General features: G+C 44.7%; 1 protein-coding gene and 1 long non-coding RNA gene across 2 annotated transcripts in view; one reads left to right on the plus strand and one right to left on the minus strand.

Moving 5' to 3' along the window:
- Nucleotides 1–26,575, minus strand: part of LOC117525745 — a 34,492-nt gene extending 7,917 nt beyond the window's left edge. Inside the window, exons 1-4 of the long non-coding RNA XR_004565134.1 lie at nt 26,457–26,575; nt 14,625–14,636; nt 9,088–9,093; nt 2,540–2,544 (exon numbers count right to left, since the gene is read on the minus strand). This is a non-coding gene — a long non-coding RNA (uncharacterized LOC117525745). The remainder of the gene's footprint in view (nt 1–2,539; nt 2,545–9,087; nt 9,094–14,624; nt 14,637–26,456) is intronic.
- Nucleotides 1–27,852, plus strand: part of galnt2 (UDP-N-acetyl-alpha-D-galactosamine:polypeptide N-acetylgalactosaminyltransferase 2) — a 233,169-nt gene that overhangs the window by 186,099 nt on the left and 19,218 nt on the right. The window contains exon 11 of the mRNA XM_034187676.1: nt 13,502–13,628. Coding sequence (XP_034043567.1) covers nt 13,502–13,628 — 127 coding nt within the window. The remainder of the gene's footprint in view (nt 1–13,501; nt 13,629–27,852) is intronic.

The following is a 27,852-nucleotide window of genomic DNA, read 5'->3' on the forward strand; positions in this document are numbered from 1 at the left end:
AATGGTAAATGGACTGCATTTATATAGCACTTTTCCATCCACATCAGACGCTCAAAGCACTTTACACACTAATGCCTCACATTCACTCCGATGTCAGGGTGCTGCCATACAAGGCGCTCACGACACACCAGGAGCAACTAGGGGATTAAGGACCTTGCCCAAGGGCCCTTAGTGATTTTCTGGTCAGGCTGGTATTTGAACCGAGGATCCTCTGGTCTCAAGCCCAACGCTTAACCACTAGACCATCACCTCTCCTTAAAGTAGGAATGGTAATACAGTCCTGGTAAGAATTATCAGCACCCCCGAATTTTAATTACAGAATTAAAAATTTGTTCTGAAATAAATGCAAATGGACTAATTGTATAGTGAAATTAAAAATACAGACATATAATTTACCAGTATTAGCACACTTTGAAGTTGCAAGAAATCATCAACACGTTAATACAAAAAAAGGATCAGATCACAACTTGAGTCTCCCATGTGCCTTCAGGCAATAAGCGAAGTGCGCATCTCGGGCCGTGCGGTATATTATAGGTACACTAAATTTTTCGGCCACCAATCCACATTCAAAGACAGTGGAAAGCAATGAGGAGTGCTATGATTTGGACCATTTCAACCGCTGAAAAGTTGACAGTTTAAAGCGTTTTTGTAAGATCTACAGATTGCCTGTTACAACCAGGACTGAGTACAGCAGTAGACAGAAATGGAAAGAAGAGCTACCTGCCCTTACGTATGTTGCATCGGTACAGAAATTACCGTTGGTGCTGACAAAGGAGGAAGAGAGAGCTGCTGTCGAAAATGACGACCAGTCCTTGTTCATAGTTGGAGACAAACAAATTTCTTACCCCTTGAAGTCCAGGGTCTGAAACTATGGATATTGCAGAATATTTGCTAAGCAGGGATGAGAACTTGCTACTCCACCAGCTTTGTAATGACTACAAGGAAGGTGGGTCTCACATATAACCTCTTTGGTGTCACGTTTGTTTTGATAAGTTGACAGACATACAGTGATATGTGCATGCATGCAGTTTGTTTATAGAACATGTCAATATTACGCGCCGTGTCATTCATGGCGCGACATTACAGTCATAAGCTGATGCACGAAAAAGGCAATGGTAGTGGTGTGTGTTTGGTAGCTGGAATTTTTGACCTCGTTTGACCCACGCATGCACAGATGCGTTGCGCACTTCACTCATTGGCAGTTGAAATTTGACACCCACTTTTCTTTTGCACTCAATCATGAAGCTCTGTAACTGGTGATACCACAGACAAATGTTTTGCTTTGAACAATTTCTCTACTCTCATCTACAGAAGCCTATAATTCCTTCATTTTTGTCATGGGTGTCTTGGTGGCTTCCCTCGCCTGTCTCCTTCTTGCACGGTTGTTAAGAACTGCCTGCTCTAGACAGATACATCATACAACACCATATTGTTTGTATGTCTTAATGATTTATGTAAATGAAGTCCAAGATGTATTGGGTGACTTGGAAATGTTTGTTTCCATCCCCTGGCATGTCAAAAGACAACTGGCTGTAAAGATGACAGCTTATTACAAATTTATCTAAGTGTACCAATTACTGGGTTAAGAGTACATTTTGTTTTTTGTTTCACTATATGAAAACCTTTTTGTTGTTGTTGTGGTTCAGTAGCTAATGACATTTTAAATATTCTTCTTATGCAAGGCTGTTTAATTTGTATTTATTTCTGAACATGTTTTAAATTTGGAACTTAAAATTACGATTGTCAATAATTCTGACAATCTTTTTTTGACAATCACTTTTTTCTTATATACAGTAGTGTTCAGAATAATAGTAGTGCTATGTGACTAAAAAAGATTAATCCAGGTTTTGAGTATACTTCTTATTGTTACATGGGAAACAAGGTACCAGTAGATTCAGTAGATTCTCACAAATCCAACAAGACCAAGCATTCATGATATGCACACTCTTAAGGCTATGAAATTGGGCTATTAGTAAAAAAAAAAAGTAGAAAAGGGGGTGTTCACAATAATAGTAGCATCTGCTGTTGACGCTACAAACTCAAAACTATTATGTTCAAACTGCTTTTTTAGCAATCCTGTGAATCACTAAACTAGTATTTAGTTGTATAACCACAGTTTTTCATGATTTCTTCACATCTGTGAGCCATTAATTTTGTTGGTTTGGAACCAAGATTTTGCTCGTTTACTAGTGTGCTTGGGGTCATTGTCTTGTTGAAACACCCATTTCAAGGGCATGTCCTCTTCAGCATAAGGCAACATGACCTCTTCAAGTAGTTTGACATATTCAAACTGATCCATGATACCTGGTATGCGATATATAGGCCCAACACCATAGTAGGAGAAACATGCCCATATCATGATGCTTACACCACCATGCTTCACTGTCTTCACTGTGGCTTGAATTCAGAGTTTCGGGGTCGTCTCACAAACTGTCTGTGGCCCTTGGATCCAAAAAGAACAATTTTACTCTCATCAGTCCACAAAATATTTCTCCATTTCTCTTTAGGCCAGTTGATGTGTTCTTTGGCAAATTGTAACCTCTTCTGCACATGCCTTTTATTTAACAGAGGGACTTTGAGGAGGATTCTTGCAACTAAATTAGCTTCACACAGGCGTCTTATAACTGTCACAGCACTTACAGGTAACTCCAGACTGTCTTTGATCATCCTGGAGCTGATCAATGGGTGAGCCTTTGCCATTCTGGTTATTCTTCTATCCATTTTGATGGTTGTTTTCCATTTTCTTCCACGCGTCTCTGGGTTTTTTGTCCATTTTAAAGCATCGGAGATCATTGTAGATGAAAATCCTATAATTTTTTGCACCTGCGTATAAGTTTTCCCCTCTCCAATCAACTTTTTAATCAAACTACTCTGTTATTCTGAACAATGTCTTGAACGTCCCATTTCCCTCAGGCTTTCAAAGAGAAAAGCATGTTCAACAGGTCTTGGCTTCATCCTTAAATAGGGGACACCTGATTCACACCTGTTTGTTCCACAAAATTGACAATCTCACTGACTGAATGCCACACTACTATTATTGTGAACACCCCCTTTTGTTGTGTGGGCCGCTGAAGAGGAGGTACCGCTGGCCCACCACCACAAGATGGCGCCCTGCTTGAAGTGCGGGCTTCAAGCACGAGAGGGCGTCGGAGCGACCAGTGACAACTGTCACTCATCATCCGTACCAGCTGTCACTCATCCACTACTCATCACCACCACCATAAAGGCCGGACTGCAACTCCACCTCCCCGCCGAGAAATCAACTACCAATCAGGTAATTTTCTCTGCTGACTCAAAACGTTGAGTAATAATCTGTACTTCTTTGCAGCCGTTATCCTGTGGTGTTTGCCTTATCTGTGGGATTGGCGTTTGGTATGATCAGCGACGGCTTCGCTTCACACTCCAATCAGATAAGTGGTTAGACAGGAGCTGCACGAGTGTGTGATTGGAGGTGGAGGTTCTCCCTCTTTTACTGAATACAGACTGTGGGATTACTGAGTGTGCGACCTCCCACTCATCTGGACTGTCTCTGTTCTCTGCCAGCAGTACCGGGTCTGACTGCTGAAGACAGCGGCCACCTGGGGCGCAGGGCTTGGCGGCTCCGGTGTTCTTCAGCTCCGTTGGCGGTGGAAGCTGTGTGGATCCGGCTTTTCTCTCGCCAGGCGTCTTCTATTGTTGAGCCTGCCCACACGTCACCTGGTGTATGATTGACAGTCACTGTATTGTTATTGTCTGTACATCGTTGTGTGATTCACAACATTAAATTGTTACTTTTTGGCTTATCCATTGTCCGTTCATTAACGCCCCCTGTTGTGGGTCCGTGTCACGACACTTTCACAACAGGATTTCTCGGCCAGCGTCATGGATCCCGAGGGGCGTCAACCATCGGTGAACAGCCAATGGAAGAGCGAGGTGCACAGGCGCCAGCAGGAGGCGTGTTGGGTGAGCTGCAGCACATCTTAACCGCCTTTACCGCTCGGTTGAATTTAATTACCGAGCAGAGCAGTGTTCTCAATCGTAGGATGGAGGCTCTCACCGCCCAGGTGGAAGCGCGTGCTCAGGGCGCTGCTGCAGCACCTCCTCCTGCTGACCGTGTACCAGAAACAGACATTCCGCTGGTCGTTCAACGAACCCCCCCAGCTTCCCCTGAAGCATACATAAGTCCTCCGGAGCCGTACGGAGGCTGTGTGGAGACGTGCGCGGACTTCTTGATGCAGTGCTCGCTCGTCTTTTCACAGTGTCCCGTCATGCACGCAGCAGACGCCAGCCGGGTGGCTTATGTGATCAATTTGCTTCGAGGAGAGGCACGCGCCTGGGCTACGGCGCTTTGGCAGCAGAATTCACGGCTCCTAACGGTTTATACTGAGTTTGTGAGGGAGTTCCGACAGGTGTTCGACCACCCTCATAGAGGCGAGACCGCTTCAAGTGTGCTGCTGTCGATACGGCAGGGGCGTCGGAGCGCAGCGAAGTATGCAGTCGACTTCCGCATCGCGGCAGCGTGAGCCGGCTGGAATGCTGTTGCGCTCCGCGCCGCCTTTGTAAATGGTCTCTGGTCCTTAAGGAGCACCTGGTGGCGAAGGACGAGCCGCGGGATTTAGATGGGCTTATCGACCTGGTTATACAGTTAAACAACCGATTAACGGAACACCGACGGGAATGAGACAAGGGGCGTGGCCAGGCATAAGCCGTCCCTCTTCCTCCCGGGTCCGAAAGGAAGCCGACTTCCCCACGCTCCACTGCCAGGGCTCTCCACGTGACAACAGCTCCCCCTGCTGACGTTGCTATGGAAACGAGCAGGGCCAAAAAACGATCAGATCAGAGACAAAGGAGGCTGATCCGTGGAGAGTGTTTTCTCTGCAGCTCTACCGAGCACATACAGAGAGAATGCCCCAAACGGTCAAAACAACAGCACTCGTCCTTAGAGACTGGGCTAAAGGTGGGTCACAACACCCACGTGGGGAAACCCCGACGATCTGCACGAATCCCAGTCACGATCCTGAGTGGGGATCTAACCCTTCACGCCCCAGCACTGGTGGACACGGGGTCAGAGGGGAATCTGCTGGATAGCAGATGGGCAAAGGAGGTTGGGCTCCCTCTAGTGGCCTTACCGTCACCATTGTCGGTGCGGGCGCTAGATGGCACCCTTCTTCCACTAATCACACACCAGACACAGCCAGTGACATTGGTGGTGTCTGGGAATCACAGGGAGGAGATTGTGTTTTATGTAACACCTTCTGCCTCCCGAGTGATTTTGGGTTTTCCATGGGTGTTAAAACACAGTCCCTGGATTGATTGGCTGTCTGGGGTTGTGGTTCAGTGGAGCGAAACCTGCCACCGGGAGTGTTTAGGATCCTCGGTTCCACCCGGTGTGACTGCTAAGGAGGAGGTTTCAGTCCCCCCCAATCTGACGGTGGTGCCTGCTGAGTACCACGACCTTGCTGACGTCTTCAGCAAGGATCTGGCACTCACGCTGCCCCCGCACCGTCCGTACGATTGTGCCATTGATTTGATACCGGGCGCTGAGTACCCGTCCAGCAGGCTGTACAACCTCTCACGTCCGGAACGCGAATCAATGGAGACCTACATCCGGGACTCGTTAGCTGCCGTTTTGATCCGGAACTCCACCTCCCCGATGGGTGCTGGTTTCTTTTTTGTGGGCAAGAAGGACGGCGGACTCCGTCCATGCATTGATTACAGAGGGCTGAACGAGATCACTGTTCGCAGCCGATACCCGTTACCTCTGTTGGATTCAGTGTTCACGCCCCTGCATGGAGCCCAAATTTTCACGAAATTGGATCTTAGGAATGCGTATCACCTGGTTCGGATCCGGGAGGGAGACGAGTGGAAGACGGCATTTAACACCCCGTTAGGTCACTTTGAGTACCTGGTCATGCCGTTCGGCCTCACCAATGCGCCCGTGACGTTCCAAGCATTGGTTAATGACGTCTTGCGGGACTTCCTGCATCGGTTTGTCTTCGTATATCTAGACGATATACTCATCTTTTCTCCGGATCCTGAGACCCATGTCAAGCATGTACGTCAGATCCTACAGCGGTTGTTGGAGAACCGGCTGTTTGTGAAGGGCGAGAAGTGTGAGTTCCACCGCACTTCTTTGTCCTTCTTGGGGTTCATCATCTCCTCGGCCAAGGTTGCGGCGGTGAGAGATTGGCCCCAACCAACGAACCGTAGGAAACTACAACAGTTCCTCGGTTTTGCAAATTTCTACCGGAGGTTCATCAAGGGCTACAGTCAGGTAGTTAGCCCCCTGACAGCCCTGACCTCCACAAAAGTCCCCTTCACCTGGTCGGATCGGTGCGAAGCCGCGTTTAGGGAGTTGAAACGCCGGTTCTCGACTGCACCGGTTCTGGTGCAGCCCGATCCCAAGCGCCAGTTTGTTGTTGAAGTGGATGCCTCTGACTCAGGGATAGGAGCCGTGCTGTCCCAGAGCGGGGAGTCCGACAAGGTTCTCCATCCATGTGCCTACTTTTCCCGCAGGTTGACCCCAGCTGAACGGAATTATGACGTCGGCAATCGGGAACTTCTTGCGGTGAAGGAGGCTCTTGAGGAGTGGAGACACCTGTTGGAGGGAGCATCGGTACCATTTACGGTTTTCACAGACCATCGGAACCTGGAGTACATCCGGACCGCGAAGCGTCTGAACCCCAGGCAAGCCCGCTGGTCGCTGTTCTTCGGGCGTTTTGACTTCCGGATCACCTACCGCCCCGGGACAAAGAACCAACTATCTGACGCCCTGTCCCGGGTGCATGAAGAGGAGGTCAAGACCGAGCTGTCAGACCCCCCTGAAACCATCATCCCCGAGTCCACTGTCGTGGCCGCCCTTACCTGGGACGTGGAGAAGACCGTCCGGGAGGCCCTGACACGGAGCCCGGACCCGGGGACCGGTCCGAAGAACAAACTGTACATCCCACCAGAGGCCAGGGCTGCGGTCCTTGACTTCTGTCACGGTTCCAAGCTCTCCTGTCACCCAGGGGTGCGAAGGACCGTGGCAGTGGTCCGGCAGCGCTTCTGGTGGGCGTCTATGGAAGCCGACGTCCGGGAGTATGTCCAGGCCTGCACCACCTGTGCCAGGGGCAAAGCCGACCACCACAAGGCCCAAGGCCTCCTCCAGCCTCTGCCTGTGCCTCGTCGCCCCTGGTCTTAGTCTTGTCCATCCAAATTGGAAGTCCCAAAAACCAGTTTTATTTGTTATTATCTATCGTCCACCTGGTCGTTACTGTGAGTTTCTCTGTGAATTTTCAGACCTTTTGTCTGACTTAGTGCTTAGCTCAGATAAGATAATTATAGTGGGCGATTTTAACATCCACACAGATGCTGAGAATGACAGCCTCAACACTGCATTTAATCTATTATTAGACTCTATTGGCTTTGCTCAAAAAGTAAATGAGTCCACCCACCACTTTAATCATATCTTAGATCTTGTTCTGACTTATGGTATGGAAATAGAAGACTTAACAGTATTCCCTGAAAACTCCCTTCTGTCTGATCATTTCTTAATAACATTTACATTTACTCTGATGGACTACCCAGCAGTAGGGAATAAGTTTCATTACACTAGAAGTCTTTCAGAAAGCGCTGTAACTAGGTTTAAGGATATGATTCCTTCTTTATGTTCTCTAATGCCATATAACAACACAGTGCAGAGTAGCTACCTAAACTCTGTAAGGGAGATAGAGTATCTCGTCAATAGTTTTACATCCTCATTGAAGACAACTTTGGATGCTGTAGCTCCTCTGAAAAAGAGAGCTTTAAATCAGAAGTGTCTGACTCCGTGGTATAACTCACAAACTCGTAGCTTAAAGCAGATAACCCGTAAGTTGGAGAGGAAATGGCGTCTCACTAATTTAGAAGATCTTCACTTAGCCTGGAAAAAGAGTCTGTTGCTCTATAAAAAAGCCCTCCGTAAAGCTAGGACATCTTTCTACTCATCACTAATTGAAGAAAATAAGAACAACCCCAGGTTTCTTTTCAGCACTGTAGCCAGGCTGACAGAGTCAGAGCTCTATTGAGCTGAGTATTCCATTAACTTTAACTAGTAATGACTTCATGACTTTCTTTGCTAACAAAATTTTAACTATTAGAGAAAAAATTACTCATAACCATCCCAAAGACGTATCGTTATCTTTGGCTGCTTTCAGTGATGCCGGTATTTGGTTAGACTCTTTCTCTCCGATTGTTCTGTCTGAGTTATTTTCATTAGTTACTTCATCCAAACCATCAACATGTTTATTAGACCCCATTCCTACCAGGCTGCTCAAGGAAGCCCTACCATTATTTAATGCTTCGATCTTAAATATGATCAATCTATCTTTGTTAGTTGGCTATGTACCACAGGCTTTTAAGGTGGCAGTAATTAAACCATTACTTAAAAAGCCATCACTTGACCCAGCTATCTTAGCTAATTATAGGCCAATCTCCAACCTTCCTTTTCTCTCAAAAATTCTTGAAAGGGTAGTTGTAAAACAGCTAACTGATCATCTGCAGAGGAATGGTCTATTTGAAGAGTTTCAGTCAGGTTTTAGAATTCATCATAGTACAGAAACAGCATTAGTGAAGGTTACAAATGATCTTCTTATGGCCTCGGACAGTGGACTCATCTCTGTGCTTGTTCTGTTAGACCTCAGTGCTGCTTTTGATACTGTTGACCATAAAATTTTATTACAGAGATTAGAGCATGCCATAGGTATTAAAGGCACTGCGCTGCGGTGGTTTGAATCATATTTGTCTAATAGATTACAATTTGTTCATGTAAATGGGGAATCTTCTTCACAGACTAAAGTTAATTATGGAGTTCCACAAGGTTCTGTGCTAGGACCAATTTTATTCACTTTATATATGCTTCCCTTAGGCAGTATTATTAGACGGTATTGCTTAAATTTTCATTGTTACGCAGATGATACCCAGCTTTATCTATCCATGAAGCCAGAGGACACACACCAATTAGCTAAACTGCAGGATTGTCTTACAGACATAAAGACATGGATGACCTCTAATTTCCTGCTTTTAAACTCAGATAAAACTGAAGTTATTGTACTTGGCCCCACAAATCTTAGAAACATGGTGTCTAACCAGATCCTTACTCTGGATGGCATTACCCTGACCTCTAGTAATACTGTGAGAAATCTTGGAGTCATTTTTGATCAGGATATGTCATTCAAAGCGCATATTAAACAAATATGTAGGACTGCTTTTTTGCATTTACGCAATATCTCTAAAATCAGAAAGGTCTTGTCTCAGAGTGATGCTGAAAAACTAATTCATGCATTTATTTCCTCTAGGCTGGACTATTGTAATTCATTATTATCAGGTTGTCCTAAAAGTTCCCTAAAAAGCCTTCAGTTAATTCAAAATGCTGCAGCTAGAGTACTGACGGGGACTAGAAGGAGAGAGCATATCTCACCTATATTGGCCTCTCTTCATTGGCTTCCTGTTAATTCTAGAATAGAATTTAAAATTCTTCTTCTTACTTATAAGGTTTTGAATAATCAGGTCCCATCTTATCTTAGGGACCTCGTAGTACCATATCACCCCAATAGAGCGCTTCACTCTCAGACTGCAGGCTTACTTGTAGTTCCTAGGGTTTGTAAGAGTAGAATGGGAGGCAGAGCCTTCAGCTTTCAGGCTCCTCTCCTGTGGAACCAGCTCCCAATTCAGATCAGGGAGACAGACACCCTCTCTACTTTTAAGATTAGGCTTAAAACTTTCCTTTTTGCTCAAGCTTATAGTTAGGGCTGGATCAGGTGACCCTGAACCATCCCTTAGTTATGCTGCTATAGACGTAGACTGCTGGGGGGTTCCCATGATGCACTGTTTCTTTCTCTTTTTGCTCTGTATCCACCACTCTGCATTTAATCATTAGTGATTGATCTCTGCTCCCCTCCACAGCATGTCTTTTTCCTGGTTCTCTCCCTCAGCCCCAACCAGTCCCAGCAGAAGACTGCCCCTCCCTGAGCCTGGTTCTGCTGGAGGTTTCTTCCTGTTAAAAGGGAGTTTTTCCTTCCCACTGTAGCCAAGTGCTTGCTCACAGGGGGTCGTTTTGACCGTTGGGGTTTTACATAATTATTGTATGGCCTTGCCTTACAATATAAAGCGCCTTGGGGCAACTGTTTGTTGTGATTTGGCGCTATATAAAAAAAATTGATTGATTGATTGATTGAATATCATCAGAGGGAGTTTTTCCAAACCACTGTTGCCTGTGTGCTTGCTCAGGGGGGACCTTGGTGTGACTTGATACAGTGGCGACATAAGTCGGAAAAAAATATAAACAAATGGAATGAAGTTGACCAAAGTTTGAAAATTACACATTAAAAGCTCTGGCGCAGAGGAGTGGATCACCTCTGGTTTTAATGTCTGTGACTCAGAGTTGAGACAGCAGGAAACAGATCACCAAATCAAAGTGTGAAAGGTCAACATGCGTGACCTTCACCAAAGTCACTTGGTTATGCTGCTTTAGACGTAGACTGTGGGGGGGGTTCCCATGATGCACTGTTTCTTTCTCTTTTTGCTCCGTATGCATCACTCTGCATTTAATCATTAGTGATCGATCTCTGCCCCCCTTCACAGCATGTCTTTTTCCTGGTTCTTTCCCTCAGCCCCAACCAGTCTCAGCAGAAGACTGCCCCTCCCTGAGCCTGGTTCTGCTGGAGGTTTCTTTCTGTTAAAAGGGAGTTTTTCCTTCCCACTGTCGCCAAGTGCTTGCTCATAGGGGGTCGTTTTGACCGTTGGGGTTTTTCATAATTATTGTATGGCCTTGCCTTACAATATAGAGCGCCTTGGGGCAACTGTTTGTTGTGATTTGGCGCTATATAAGAAAAAAGTTGATTGATTGATTGATATCGGCCTGGACTTTGTCACGGGCCTCCCGCCGTCCCAGGGAAACACCACCATCTTAATGATAGTGGACTGGTTCTCCAAGGCGGCCCACTTCGTGGCCCTCCCGAAGCTCCCGACGGCCCAGGAGACCTGCAGACCTCCTGGTCCACCACGTCGTGCGTCTGCATGGGATTCCATCAGACATTGTCTCGGATCGTGGTCCTCAGTTCTCCTCCCAGGTCTGGCGGAGTTTCTGTAGGGAACTGGGGGCCACCATCAGTCTCTCATCTGGGTACCACCCCCAGACGAACGGGCAGGCAGAGCGGACTAACCAGGAACTGGAGCAGGCCCTCCGCTGCGTGACCTCCGCGCACCCGACGGCCTGGAGTGACCATCTGGCCTGGATCGAGTACGCTCATAACAGCCAAGTCTCGTCCGCCACCGGCCTCTCCCCGTTTGAAGTGTGTTTGGGGTACCAGCCCCCATTGTTCCCACTAGTGGAGGGAGAGGTCGGGGTGCCCTCGGTCCAGGCCCATCTGAGAAGGTGCCGTCGGGTGTGGCGTACCGCCCGCTCTGCCCTGCTCAAAGCCCGGACGAGGGCCAAGAACCATGCAGACCGCCGGCGTGCCCCGGCCCCTGCGTATCAGCCTGGGCAGGAGGTTTGGCTTTCCACAAAGGACATTCCCCTGCAAGTGGAATCCCAAAAGTTGAAGGACAGATACATTGAACCTTTCCCCATACTCAAGATCCTCAGTCCAGCCGCAGTGAAGCTGAAGCTGCCAGCTTCACTGCGGATCCACCCAGTTTTCCATGTGTCACGCATCAAACCTCACCACGTTTCACCCCTCTGTACCCCCGGACCGGCGCCGCCTCCTGCCCGGCTCATCGACGGGGAGCCGGCTTGGACCGTGCGCCGGCTCCTGGATGTCCGTCGGAAGGGCCGGGGGTTCCAGTATTTGGTGGACTGGGAGGGGTATGGACCCGAAGAACGCTCCTGGGTGAAGAGGAGCTTCATCCTGGACCCGGCCCTCCTGGCCGACTTCTACCGGCGGCACCCGGACAAGCCTGGTCGGGCGCCAGGAGGCGCCCGTTGAGGGGGGGGTCCTGTTGTGTGGGCCGCTGAAGAGGAGGTACTGCTGGCCCACCACCACAAGATGGCGCCCTGCTTGAAGTGCGGGCTTCAAGCACGAGAGGGCGTCGGAGCGACCAGGAGTGACAGCTGTCACTCATCATCCGTACCAGCTGTCACTCATCCACTACTCATCACCACCACCATAAAGGCCGGACTGCAACTCCACCTCCCTGCCGAGAAATCAACTACCAATCAGGTAATTTTCTCTGCTGACTCAAAACGTTGAGTAATAATCTGTACTTCTTTGCAGCCGTTATCCTGTGGTGTTTGCCTTATCTGTGGGATTGGCGTTTGGTGTGATCAGCGACGGCTTTGCTTCACACTCCAATCAGATAAGTGGTTAGACAGGAGCTGCACGAGTGTGTGATTGGAGGTGGAGGTTCTCCCTCTTTTACTGAATACAGACTGTGGGATTACTGAGTGTGCGACCTCACACTCATCTGGACTGTCTCTGTTCTCTGCCAGCAGTACCGGGTCTGACTGCTGAAGACAGCGGCCACCTGGGGCGCAGGGCTTGGCGGCTCCGGTGTTCTTCAGCTCTGTTGGCGGTGGAAGCTGTGTGGATCCGGCTTTTCTCTCGCCAGGCGTCTTCTATCGTTGAGCCTGCCCACACGTCACCTGGTGTATGATTGACAGTCACTGTATTTTTATTGTCTGTACATCGTTGTGTGATTCACAACATTAAATTGTTACTTTTTAACTTATCCATTGCCCCCTGTTGTGGGTCCGTGTCACGACACTTTCACAACACCTTTTCTACTTTTTTTTACTAATAGCCCAGTTTCATAGCCGTAAGAGTGTGCATATCATGAATGCTTGGTCTTGTTGGATTTGTGAGAATCTACTGAATCTACTGGTACCTTGTTTCCCATGTAACAATAAGAAATATACTCAAAACCTGGATTAATCTTTTTAGTCACAAAGCACTACTATTATTCTGAACACTACTGTACTTAAAATGGAAAATTGTTTTGTCAAATTGTTCTCTCAAAAAAAGAACCATATATGTGAGGACAGCATAAAGTCTTAGGGAATAGAAGTAGAGTCAGACAGGTGATCTGTGGAAATGTGGACACCTGTCCACTGGATCCGTATTTCTGTTTCATGTGTAGTATCATGTGTATTTCTAAATGTATCATTTTTGTAGACAGCAATGAGGTGACGTCAAAGTCACCCCCTCATTAATTAGGCAGAACACTAGATATAGATGTCGGAACTGCTCCTGTCTCAATAATGTTTAAAAACTCTATAATCTGAATGATTCAGCTGGTGTAAGGATACCTTAACAAAGACTGCACAGCTGAATAAGCAGCTGAATGAATAATTCATTCCAGTATCAGTGCGCCATAGTTATTCAGACTAATGATTGACATTTTATATTTACTTTTGTTCATGTAGCCATCCTTTGTTCAACTAGAGAAAGTCATGAGACCTCAATGACATAAACACCTAATATTTTAATAGAAATGTTTTTCTGAAAAAGGAGGATGGACGGATTTCTGACCTGTTGATACTTTGTGCTTGCACATGAATTTTCAGAGATCTCGTTTCGTGTGTGGCAGTGTGGTGGCAGTTTGGAGATCATCCCCTGCAGCCGAGTTGGCCACGTCTTCAGAAAGCAACATCCTTATACTTTCCCTGGAGGCAGCGGGACTGTGTTTGCCAGGTAGTGCACACACCTCTTTTAGCCAAGGCCTTTCAACACACATCTGCTCCATCCATTACTTGTCTTCATACAGACACATTTCCCATTTATACATAGTTACCATTTGTTTTGGTGAAATAGGCCTTTTGACAGTTGACATGTTAATATATCTTGGCAGGAAAAGAGCATGTGTAATTAATAATCCAGATAATGTGTGCATTTCATTTATATGTATCAATTCTAGGATTCTAGGGACCGATACCACTTTTTTCCAGACCGACTACAAATAGTAAATGGTAAATGGGCTGCATTTATATAGCTCAAAGCGCTTTACAAATAATGCCTCACATTCACACCGATGTGAGGGTGCTGCCATACAAGGCTCTCACTACACACCGGGAGCAATCGGGGATTAAAGACGTTGCCTAAGAGCCCTTAGTGATTTTCCAGTCAGGCTGGGATTTGAACCAAGGATCTTCTGGTCTCAAGCCCAACGCCTTAACCACCAGACCATCACCTCTCCAAGTACGAGTACATACATTTTGGTACTCATTGATACCGAGTACCAATACGAATCCTTAATGATACGATTGCAGTTTTATGATGACTTTGAAAACATGTTTTATTCATCAGTTGTTCTTGACTGTTTGAGTGTAACGGTACCAATATCATTAGCTTTGCTTTTATTTACAAACATTTTACTTCAGTTCATCAAAACATCACTTTTGACTACCACAAATTGTGCTTTAACATTAATTGTGTGTTTCTTAAGAAACATGACACTGCCAGACATCTCACTGAAATGTAACTTGTGGACTTCAGCAACATATACAACACCAGTAGCAGAACTGAAACTGTCTATCAATATCTTTATTTATGTCTGTGAGGACTGAAAGCCTTTTTTGAACTGGTGAGGGATTCTTTTTGATGAAAAGCAGCTTCTCTGCATTATCAACTGTGAGCCTGTTTCTGTTTTCATCTACAACACTGAGCTAAACAGTCTTTCACTCTCCACACTATTTTTTTTAACTTTTAATTAACCGGTAATATACACAAATACAAACTGTAAATGTTTTTCCTCAAAAGTGGAACATGTAATATTGGAGGAACGCGTCACACACGCACGCTCACTGAGTCGCAACACAAGGCAAACCGGAGTAATTTTAACATTATTTAATTTTTTCTTTGTGGTTCATGGGATAATTTTCTCACGTTCAGGCAGAATAGCCCGTTGTCTGTGCTAACTGAACCGTTAACGAGGAGCAGTGACTCAACTTCTGACCCAAAGTGCAGCTCGTGGAAGCGGGAGAATGGTCCAAATGCAGCGCACAGAGATTCCACAAACGGATTACGCCTGTAGTGGACCGAGATGCCTGAACACCCACACCAAGGGCTGAAACTCACCAACCTGATGGACAATCTCCTCCACTGAAGCCCTGATCAGAGTTCTAGCAGAGGAACTGCGGCGCTAAGTGCCAAAGTGATGGAGGAACTTTTTTTCAGCCACACGAGGAATTAAAGTATTTTGAGATGTTATGTTCCAAACTCAGGAGGCTTCATGTGAATTATTTTTCTTCAAGAACATGTGATGATGAATTCCACTGAAGCGAACAGGTAAGACATTTTATTTACTTTGTTTGAATTTACTCCGCATGATGGACTGCGGCTTTCAGCCAATCACTGGACAGTATTGACAGATGTATTTGACTTATGAGTTAATAACATGAAAGCCTGTGTAATAATCCATAAATTAGCCAGATCATTGTTAAAGCCGCAGTGTTCAAAATGTATGATAAAGTAGCGGTTATAGTCTGGAAATTTCGGAGCGTGTGTGTGAAAATCCCACATTGAGAGGTTGACATCACGTTGCTGTAAAGAGGTGTTGGGTCATTAAGTATCGGAGGTACTTTATGATTACAAGTACAGTAGATGAATACGGGATCGGGCCGATACCCGATAACTGGTATCGGGATCGGTGTATCCAGCCATCCATCCATTTTCTTCCGCTTTATCCGGAGTCGGGTCGCAGGGGCAGCAGCTCAAGCAAAGCCGCCCAGACCTCCCGATCCACACACACCTCCCCCAGCTCCTCCGGGGGAACCCCAAGGCGTTCCCAAGCCAGCCGAGAGATGTAGTCCCTCCAGCGTGTCCTGGGTCTTCCCCGGGGCCTCCTCCCAATGGGACGTGCCCGGAACACCTCTCCAGCGAGGCATCCAGGGGGCATCCGGAAAAGATGCCCGAGCCACCTCAACTGACTCCTTTCAACGTGGAGGAGCAGCGGCTCGACTCCGAGCTCCTCCCGAGTGCTCCCTAATCAATTCCAAACCTGTCCTGTTGTACATGCTGGCTCACTGTCATGACTTGGTGAAGCACATATGGATGGAAAAGAGCCATTATTAGTCCCACTTGGGCTTCTTCTGCTTTCAAGACAAAATTTCTGCAGTGAGAAATCTATACGTGCTCTGTCAACACATCCAGGAGTACTAGCTCAGTGACACGGTGCACACAGGATATTGTGAGACACAAACAAGTGACAGATCAGTGTCAAAATAAAAGTATAGACCAGCCATTCCCAGACTTAACAATGCCACAGCCCACTTTGAAAGCTGAAAGTCGTCCATGCCCCACACTAACGGTGAATCACAACTTTGACACATTAGATGAAGCATTTCTATATGACTTATTCTAGTCATGTATGAGAGCATGTGTTTGTGTGACACCTCGCCACCTCTCTGATGCCACGGAATTACCTTGCATCCTGGATTGCACTAACCCAAGCAGACAATCAGTCCATCTCCACATCTCTAAAGTAACCATCTACTGCAGCCAGGTGAAGCGTGATCTCTTGGCCTCCTCCAGCTTCTGAGTTCAACACAAAGGCACCTATGTTCTACATGATAAACCATATTGACCTAAATAGAAGACCCCCCCCACACACACACACACACACACACACACACCTTAAAATCAAATCTGACACATATATGGTCATCTTATAACCCAGGACATATTTGGGCCAATACAGTAGAAATTATTTTAAATTAGGTCAGATAAATGAAGACTAAAGCATAATTTAAATCCCCAGGCTTTGTTTTATTACTTCAGATTTAATTTTTCTTTAAATAATCGATCTTTGGGGGTAATTTTAAACTTCATCAAATCAATGGCATTTTAATGTATTTATTTTTAATGACCTCTAAGGGGCCACCTCCAATACATTCACAGCCCGCCAGGGATACACAGCCCACGTTTTTGGGATCACTGACTGCATGTGGATCACTAGCATGATTCACAGTTGTGGCTCATGTTATTTAATACCAACATGCACAGTTGATGCAGCATAGGAGGTTGTAACATCATCATTGAACAAGTGATTTAAAAACTTTTATGTTTTCCATGTATTTCTCAGGCATAAGTGTTGACAGCATCATGGTGGTGTTGTTGACTGTACTTGTAAGATTGGAAGACTGTCAGTCTGATAAATTGGTCATGGTTGTATTTTATATTTGAGTCACATTTTATGACTGCTGAGATTGGCTCAACCCCCGTGACCCTTGATTGGAGTAAGCAGGTATAGAAAATTAATGAATTGAATTACCTTTTGTGATGTATAATTCTACACCCCCAAATTAGAAAAAATTGGGATGGTATGGAGAAAGCACAAACAAACATATTAAATCTGTTTCGGGTGAGGGTTGGACTCTGCCAGGACTGCTTCTTGTCACCAGTCCTGTTTGTGATTTTTACAGACATAATTTTCATGTGCAGTCAGGGATTAGAAGGTGTCCAGCTCAGTGACCTCAGAATTGCATCTCTGCTTTTTGCAGATGATGTCATTCTGTTGACTTCATCAGACAGTGACCATATAAAATTTGTGGCAGAGTGTGAAGCAACTGTGATGGGTTATCAGCACCTCCGGATCTGAGACCTTGGGCCTCTGTCGGAAAAGTGGGGAGCATTACTGCACGAAGGGGAGGAATTAAGGTATCTCACGGTGTTGTTCATGAGTGAGGGGTAAGATGGAGCGTGAGATCAACAGACTGATTGGGGCTGTGTCTGAGACCCTGCATCATCTGGCTTAGACCATCACACAGTGGAAACGTGTATTGTGGTCAGACTAATTGGTATTCCAGATGCTTTGTTTTAGAAAAATTGAACACCATGTGTTCTGAACCAAAGACTAAAAGGACCATCTAGACTGTGATCAGCAACAAGTCCAAAAGCCAAGGTCTGTCATGGTATGCGTTTGTGTTCATGCCCTTGGCAAAGGTAATTTAACTCTTCTGTAATGGCAATATTAATGCAGAAATGTACATTGAGTTTTTAAAGCAGCATATGCTGCCTTCAAGATGATAACTTCCGGTGGTACGTCCATGCATTTTTCAACAGGAAAATGCAAAACGACTTTTTGCACACATCACAAAGGCATGGAAGAAAAGGATACACGTACTGCACTGGCCTGCCTGAAGTCCTGATCCCCAATAGAGAATGTATTGAGAATTTTGACATGAAAAATGCAGTAACGTAGATGATCTTGTACTGTTGTACCCCCTAAGATGTGTTTGCAGGAAGATTGGGACAAATGGCATAAATATACAAACAAAATAAATAACACCTGGCATGCTTCATCACTTATTCTCAATGCCAAAAATGTCTCAAGTGTTGGGAGAAGTAATGGCAACATTACAAAGTGGTAATTTTTTATTTATTTGTGTCCAACTTTTTTAGAATGTGTTGCAAGCCTGAAATGTAGGAATGGATTTATATTAACAAAGAAAGTTGACTACACAAACCATGAAAGATCTTTGGTTCATACTGTCTGTACTGTGCTGCAAAAGTCAAAGTAAATGTAAGAATCACTGTGGGGTGTTTTTTATTTCTTTATTTTCCATACCATCCCAACTTTTTCTGATTTGGCGTTGTATTTTCACCTAAATGCATTGTCCAACATTTTCCTCTTGGTAGTTGTTTGTAGTTGAGTGCTGGATTGCAGTCGGCAAGCAACTAACAGATGAGCAGATGCACAATAATGACAGGCTGTTAAACAGTTATGACTGGGAGATGTGTCACTGTTAGTTTTGTCATGTACTGACAAATTTTGTGCTTTCAGAAGCCAAACAGTGAATGCAGCCAACAAATATTGATTCACGTGTTAAGTGTTTTTAAGATTGTGGTTGTGTATTTAGTCCATGCAAGAGGCAAGATGCCGCTGTTTATTATTTCAGTGGTATCATCAGGCATCAGCCATGGTAATGGAAACTGACAGTGCAGGAAGATTTTTCTGATTCTTTCTTTATTCTGAAGAAGCAAACCTTTTATTCCACTGCTGGAGGTGACCTTGAGAGACGGTGCAGTGTTTCTGTCATTAGATGACAATATAATAGTCATTTTGGAAGCAGCATTTTCCAAGTGTCCAAGCTGTACTGGACAGGTCAAGGTTTGGAATTGTAAGAAATGTTTCTTGGAGACTGTGGAATTCTTAATTGGCATTGGAGTTATTGCTTGGCACAGATGGCTCAGGAGCTACTTGACTGGCTAGTTAGCTATTTAAAATGTTTACACATGTTGTACAGTCATGTACATTAGTAGGACAGTGAGGAAATGTTTGCGATTTTGCCTCTGTACGCTACCACAGTAGAGTTGAAATGAAACGATCAAGATGTGGTTGTAGTGCAGACTCTAGGCTATTATTCAAGGGGTTAACAGTAATATTGGATTCAACATTTTGGAATTACAGCTATTTTTGTATATAGTCCCTCCATTTTCAGAGGTAGAAGAACAAGTGATGGCCCAGTCACTCAACAAACAACGATTCCCGAACGAAGGGAAAACATAAAAAAGTCACAGTTCGTTGAGAAAAGGTGCATAAAAGAGCTTTATCACCGAACAGCTTGCAACTCAAGAGCACAAAAGGGCCAAAAGAGAAACTTAAAAAAACCAAAGCTAAAGATCTCGACGCTTTAAACGAAACGCACCTGGAGCCACAGCTGGAGCAGTGTGTGTCTGCATCTCTGAGTTCAAGGACTTGGCACTGGGACGGAGCTCATAGTGTCTGAGTCCCGGAGAAACTGCAAACAGAAGCTGTGGAGATCTGTGTGCACGTCGATGGACCACCTGCTCTGGTTCCTCATCCAGAAAAAAAGAGGGATCATCTCCTTCATCATCAGAATCCACGCTGTTTGATAACACGCTGCGCGCTCTGTCTTGCTTCAATTTAAAAAAAAATCCTCTGTGTGCCGTGGTCACTGCTCTATCACTGTATTACGTTACTGAGGTGTATATATATTGATTTATAACAGAAAACTGTCAAAAGGGTAAAGATATAAAGATGATTGAATATATCAGAGCAGTAAATTGATCAGTCCACGTGAACGCCGTGCATTAACTCCCCATGTGCGGTTATTTCAACCAGCTGCCACTGATCCACAATGTGAATTCTGCCTTCAGAACAACTCTTTATATAATCTTTTGAATTATCTACCTATTTCCACATGTACATAAGGACTGGATTATCATTCCTACACTCATATTGTTATATTTAATAAAAAATAATAAGCGCACGCAGCAGCTGCTGCTCTCGTTAATGCTGCATTCAAGTACCGTCAGAAATTACAAAACATTTTGTTGTTTCAAATTCAGCAGTTGCTTGTGGCAAAATAATTAATTATATCCACACAAAAGATTAATTCTGGCCTATATAAGGTGCCTGAGCCCATTGAAGCTGACCCCCCACCCAGATAAAAAAATCCAAGCAAACAGGCTGAGTTTGCCCTGTAATTTCAGACGGTAAATGAACGCAGCAGCAGCCTCAGCGCTCATAAACCGGCTTCTTCACAGTGTGAAAACATTCAGCTGGTCGAACGAAGTCAAACTAAACAACAACATTAAAAAACTAAGCAAATGATTAAAAACGTCAAGAACGACAGCAAAACGAAACACAGACGAATTGGGATTTTCGTTGCCCTTCGTTCAAATTTTTAAACGGTTTAAAAAAGCGCCAGCTGCAGGAAGAAGCTGCGCGAAGGTTAAACGATGCTAACTAAAGTCAACGAAAGTCCAGATTTCTTGTTTCATTAGGGTTTCATTGCTCTTTGTTACGTGCCGTGTTACTGAGCCATAAGGTCTGTACAAGCGCTGAGGCCTGTTAGTACTAGTGCTTATCCCCCTGATTCTGTGGGGTAAAGAGGATGGGTCATAGAAACACTCCCCCTGGATGGGAATCCAGTCCATTGCAGGTAACTTCCCCAGTCAAAGACAGTGCCTATTTACAGCTGGATGGACTGGAATAAAGCAGATTATGTGTCTCGTCCAAGGACACAGATGTGTGATTGGGACTTGAACCCCAGTCTGCATCTTGTTAGCCACAAAGCTATCTGCTCTGCAGGTAAAGCAAGAACATAGTAGGGGTTTTTTAAAAGATGTGAATTTTCAGTTAGAGTTTACCAAAAGGCACATGGGAGGCACATAGGACACTAGAGATGATCAGTTTTGTTATATGAAAGTCCTTCTGTTACACTCCACCATGACATGAAGCTGTGAATACAAAACTTGCATATGCGCACTTTCTTCAATGAACTAAAGTCTGGAAGCATGCACTCCTGCTGCATGTTGCCACCTTCACCACCCCATGGAACTGTAGGGTTGCAGTTTTCCAGGCAAATTTCTCTGCTGCAGCCAGGTGAAATGTAGGCATGGGTGTTTTGGTGGCCTCCCTCACTAGTTTCCTTCTTGCTTTGGCACTCAGTTCTTGAGAACTGCCGACTTCAGACAGGCTTACCATGGAGTATCATGTTGGTATTTCTGTTGATGGAAATAAAGTCCAAGACAGCGACTTAGGAATGTTGATGCATCCATCCTCTGATTTGTCTAAAGAAAACTGGGTGTAAAAGTAATGATTTGCATTAAAATAATCCTTGTATTTAATTTGTCCAATTATTTGTAGCCTCTGAAAATTGAGGGACTTGATATAAAAAGTAGCTTGTTCCCTGTGGGGATCCACGGGCTCTAGATTGGATATTGTTTATAAAATAAATAGCTGACAGTATTCAAGGGGAATTATGCAAAGTTTCTATAATGAGTTGGAATGGCATGAGAGTCCAGAATAATATTAAGACCTTAGACCTCAATAATTTTTAGAAGAACTCATCCCTGTCAGGCATGGTGACAGCGTGGCTCATAACAGGTGGACACAAATGCGAGTTCTCACCAGGGATGGAGTAAGTAAAAGGTTTAATCGTCAAAGCAATCAGGGAGTCGGTACACAGGTGATCCAGCAGTGAGACCACGGTAACAGGCAGGCGAAAAGCTGAGGCGTAGTTCAACAGACAGGCACAGGTCAAAATATACAGCAAGGAGGCAATCAGAGACAAAGGCAAACTTGAGGTCGAGGACAAAGCAAGGTCAGAAATCTGGCAGGCAAAAAACAAGGCAAAGGAGTACTTGAATTATGGCTGGAGAGTGACGTGAAATCAACAATCTGGCAGTGAGTAGTGAGTCTGTGAGGGCTTAAATAACTGGTGGTGTAATTAGAGGAGAAATGAGGAGCAGGTGTGCAGAAGGTGCTGGAAGGGGGCGTGACTGGGGAAGACAAAGGTAAGTGCAAGAGAGTGCAGTGAGGCAAAAGCAAAGTGAACTGGGGTAAGATAACTAAGTGGCTGAAAAACCAACGGTACAAAGCAAGTAAAGTAAGTGGCATAAAACTAACAGTGTACGAGGTCTATTAGAAAAGTATCCAGCCTTATTATTTTTTCAAAAACCATATGGATTTGAATCACGTGTGATTGCGTCAGACAAGCTTGAACCCTCGTGCGCATGCGTGAGCTGTTGGTTGCGTCATTCGCCTGTGAGCAGGCTTTGAGTGAGGAGTGGTCCACCCCCTCTGCGGATTTTCATTGTCAGGAAATGGCGGAATGATTTGGGCTTTTTTCCATCAGAATTTTTTCAGAAACTGTTAGAGACTAGCACCTGGAAACCATTCGAAAAATGTATCTGGCTTTCGGTGAAAATTTTACGGGCTTCACAGAGAATAAGGACTGTTACTACAGCTTTAAGGATGGCTTTAAGGATGCTTGGCGCGCCGCGCTCTGTGCCGCCATCGAGAGCCACAAACCACTGGATCATTTCTAAATGGATGGCTCTGTGGAGCCGGACCGTCGTGTGCACTTTCTCTGGTTATCACAAGAGCTGGACATCAACCATTTTCCGTCAGATTTCACTTTTAACAAGAGATTTTGTCATGGAAAGCCGAGCGGAGGCTTCGCGCGTCACAACCGATTTGCTGATGGAGCGAGACAAAGGAACACCTCCGTTTTGGTCACACAGGACGGCTTTGAGATGGCGTTCAGACAGCTGTCGGTGGTTTTTCCATCGAGTGATTATCCGAGAAATTGTGGATGTGCCTGGACATGCCAGAACATGTCCCGTGAGGCTTTATCACGGCATTGCTGTGCGCCATGCTGCACCGCCACGACGTGCGAAGCCTCCGCTCCTCTTTCCATGACAAAAACTCCTGTGGAAACAGTGGAATGTGCCATTCATTTCCAAACTGGATGCTGTGTTTTATCCGGGACGTGGTCTGACTAGCACAGGAACTGTGAAAAGACGTGGACATTAACACTTTTTTGGCACATTGAGACAGACGTGCGGAGGAATTCCGCGCGTCGCGGCAGTGCCGCATGGCACACAGCAACGCCGTGATGAAGCCTCACGGGACATGTTCTCATATAACGTGACGTGTTCCAGACAAGCAATAATGCATGAGCAAAACAAAAGGGGAAACAAAACTAGGAAATAGCGTGACTAATCCAAATAGAGGGAAACATGAAGATCAATTTAATTTCTCACATTAATAACATCCCCAGTGCTGATAGTCTTTCTACAACAGATGAGTTTCTTACATACTACAACACTCATCTCCATAACATTCTCAACAATTTGGCTCCACTCAAAACCCGTTCAGTCTCTTTCACTCACACTGCACCCTGGTTCACCCCCACTCTGACTGTTAAAAACTAAAGGCCGTCAGCTGGAAAGACTTTATCGCAAAACTGGACTCACCATTCATAAGGAAATGTACTCAACTCATATCATCCACTACAAGGATTCTGTATCCATAGTGAAATCCAAATACTACTCCGGTTTAATCTGCGCAAATGAAGGAAATCCTAGAACACTTTTTTCACTCCTCTCACACATCACAAAACCCCCAGACTTACTACCATTTCTGTTATGTGTCGACGCGGGTTGAGGAGCGGACCTGCGTCTGACTGAACCCAGCGCTAAATAACCAGAAAGCGGTTCCAAAAACAAAACAGTTTTTTTTCCCCCTTTTGTGCAAAACTCAGTGTACAAACATAAGGCGCGTTTTTCTGGCGGAGTGAAGGACGGCGCGCTCTCCAGCGCCCAAGGGGATCGAAGCCCGCCACCTCTGGACTCACGTTCATCGCCAAACACCCCCCAGGTGGACACGACAAACCGACTCTGTGAAAGGTAGAAAAGGTGAGGTAAGTCAGCAGCTACAACTAATATCCTTCAAAGGCACACACTATCAGCAACACATTCAGGTCTGAATTTAAGCTTTATGTAAATGAGCAGCTTCTCGCAACAGGTGGAGGATCATCAGTCCGCACGCCACGGCAGTGAGAAGCAAGCTGCACAACTCTCATCAATATTCACATATACTGCGTAACAAAATACCAAGTTACTGTTAACAATTATTCAGACAATCAAATCACCTCTGATGTGTGCTGACAGCATGTGTCCCTCACCCGTCCTCCTTCACAGGCACGATGTGTCAAACCCAGGCGCGGTCCTCAGCGTCTCACAAACGAACATCACAAGGTCGAGTTCCCGGCAATTCTGCTTGAATCACACATGGCTTAAATGCAGAACGCCATCTCATTATCTGCTTCAGCTGAAAGTCTTTAAGGTTGCACGTGAGCACCATCCACAGGTGCTGCATATCACGTTGATGAGGGTGAAGGACTCTTCTGCCAGCACCTTCTCCACAGACAATAAATCAGTTTGCATACCACCTGGAGAGCAAAGAAAAGAAAAGAACACCCAAATGTCCAGCCAAACCCCCCCAACACACAACAATTTCATCTCTGTTGTACTGACTTTTGCCATACCCTGGCTTCATTTTTCACCATGAAAATCCAACACATCCACCAGCAACTCTCCCCCCTTTCTGCTTCAAACCCACCCCTACCATGTCCTCCTGACCTGTCCCATCTATTCTCTACATTTACCTTCCCCACAGTCAACCAAATTTCCACACTTATTCAAAAATCTAAATCTTCTTCCTGTCAGTTTGATCCACTTCCCACTGTCCTTGTTAAAGCTTCTCTTCCTGTGTTGTCCCCTCTCATCACTACCATAATTCATGCCTCCCTCACCTCTGGAACTGTACCAACTTCACTTAAGACTGCCGTTGTCACTCCTGTCCTCAAAAAAACAGGTTCTGATCTGTCTGACCTCAATAATTTTCGTCCCATTTCATATCTTCCTTTCATTTCAAAACTTCTTGAAAAATCTGTTGCCGCTCAACTACAAACCCACCTTTCCTCCAATAACCTGTATGAAAAATTTAAATCTGGCTTCCGTTCCCTCCATAGTACTGAAACTGTTCTTTTTAAAATTACCAATGACCTGCTCCTTTCTGCTGACTCTGGTTCACTGTCCATCCTTCTGCTAGATCTCAGCTCAGCCTTTGACACCATTTCACATCCCATCCTTCTGGACTGTCTTGCCTCCATTGGCATTACTGGCACACCCCTTACCTGGTTCCATTCTTACCACTCAGATCGCACTCAGTTCATCCAGTTAAAATCTTTCACCTCACAGACCTATCACCTTGCTTCTGGTGTTCCTCAGGGTTCTGTCCTAGGCCCCCTCCTGTTCATTATCTACTTACTCCCGCTTGGTCACATCTTCAGAAAGCATCAAATAAATTTCCACTGCTATGCGGATGACACCCAGCTCTATATTTCCAGTAAACCCAACACCACTCTTCCACCATCATCCTTAACCAACTGCCTCTCTGAAATCAACTCCTGGTTCACCTCAAACCTCCTTAAATTAAACAGTAAAACTGAATTCCTACTCATCGGCACCAAATCCACCCTTAACAAAACCCAACCATTCTCCATTTTCATTAACGGCATCCCCAACTCCCCCTCCCCTCAGGTAAAGAGTCTGGGTGTCATCCTCGACAGCTCCCTCTCCTTCACTGCACATATAAATAACATTGTCCGCTCCGCTTACTTTCACCTCCGAAACATTCACCGCCTTTGTCCCTCCCTCAGTTTTCACTCCACCACTGTCCTCGTCCACAGCCTTGTCACCTCCCGTCTGGGCTATTGCAACTCCCTCCTCTTTGGTCTCCCCCACAAACCTATTCATAAACTTCAACTGGTCCAGAATTCTGCCGCCTGTATCATCACACACACATTTCACAAATCACATCACTCCGGTTCTCCAGCAGCTCCATTGGCTCCCCATCTCGTACCGCATTCACTACAAACTCCTGCTCCTTACATTCAAAGCCATTCACAACCTTGCCCCCCCGTACTTCACTGATCTTATCCACATCAACTCACTTGCCCGTTCCCTTCGCTCTGCTTCCTCCCTCCAGCTCACCGTCCCCCCCGCCCGTCTTGTCACTGTGGGGAGCAGGGCATTCAGCCGCTCTGCTCCCCAGCTCTGGAACACTCTCCCCCCAGACCTCCGTAATACCACCTCACTCACTCATTTCAAATCCAAACTCAAAACTCATCTGTTTAGACAAGCTTATTCATTACAACCATAACTGCTCTGTCCTGTTTAATTTTAACCTTAATTGTTCTAAACTTTGTCTTAATGTTACTTTATATTGTTATGTTGTATTGTTGTAAGGCGACCTTGAGTGCCCAGAAAGGTGCCTAACAAATAAAATGTATTATTATTATTATTATTATTATTATTATTATCTATGATTATAATCGAAACTAGAACAGGGACTGATACAGATTACAAACTGAGCAGAAAATAACTGACATGAAACAAAACCTGTAACCACAAAATACAACACAAAATAGATGATAAACAGAGAATAAACAAACCCAGTGACTACAGAATAATGCAATAAATAAAAGATAACTGATAAACAGAAAATGGAATAAATAACAAATGGAACATGATATGAAAAGAAACACTGAAGGTGAATAATAACCAAAACCTGTGACTAAAGCATAATAAAAGAAATGTGATAACCAGAACTAGAGTTATAGGACCAGGAGTGAACAAACAATAACCAGTTACAGAATAAAAGAAAACCAAAGGAAGAATCCGTGACAAAAGTGTAACATAAAGAAAAGCAGTGAATAACTGAATGGCTGCAAACTAAATAATAAGGTAATGAATGAAACCAGTGACTAAATAGTAAACAAAACAATAAACAGAATCAAACAGACTAACATGATAAAGTATAAACTAATCAAAGGTAAATCCTGAGACTCAAAGAAGAAATAAGGCAATGAACGAAGACCTAGCCCCTGAGCCGGGGCTGGGCATGACAATCCCTTTTATTTCTTGTTAATTACATATTTTTTTGTTAATTTACTGTCTTAATGTTTAATACAAATTTTAGGTTCTTGTTATCATACACACATTATTATTATTTATTATCATTATCAGTATTATTATTGATTCAAATTTCTAATTTAATTTTTAAATTTTTATTTATTGACATTTTTATTAATTTAATTTTCCATTTATTTTATTATTCTATTTTATTTGATTTTTAAAGGGACCACATTGGAAATACGTTTTTCCACTTTTTTGTGTCATCAATGTATTTTTAAGATATTAACAACTATATTATGTACATTGAACTAACAAATAAAATCACACACTCACGCTTGCATGCACGCCTTTAATATAAAGATGATTTACTGCCCCCTGGTGGAATGGTGTGTGAGTCCAGAATGTAATTAGCAACGTCCGTTGTTCAGTGCTGTTAGTTACAATGTCTGTAGTTAGTAGTTTCTTCAAAAATATTAGTTCCATTTTGGCGGTGTTCATTGTTGACCAAAAATACATACGCATACCAAACAGCAAATGTCAGATCTCCCCATTTTGTCCCTGATCGAAGTTGCATCCATGCATGAACGCACAGCTTTTTGTCTTTTCTACATTCTGCTACAAGCAGGTGCTTTTATTTTACACACCCACAGAAGACATCAAATGCAGTACAATTTTCACTCAT

The sequence above is a fragment of the Thalassophryne amazonica genome, chromosome 2, assembly GCF_902500255.1.
Source record: "Thalassophryne amazonica chromosome 2, fThaAma1.1, whole genome shotgun sequence".
Classification (NCBI taxonomy): domain Eukaryota; kingdom Metazoa; phylum Chordata; class Actinopteri; order Batrachoidiformes; family Batrachoididae; genus Thalassophryne; species Thalassophryne amazonica.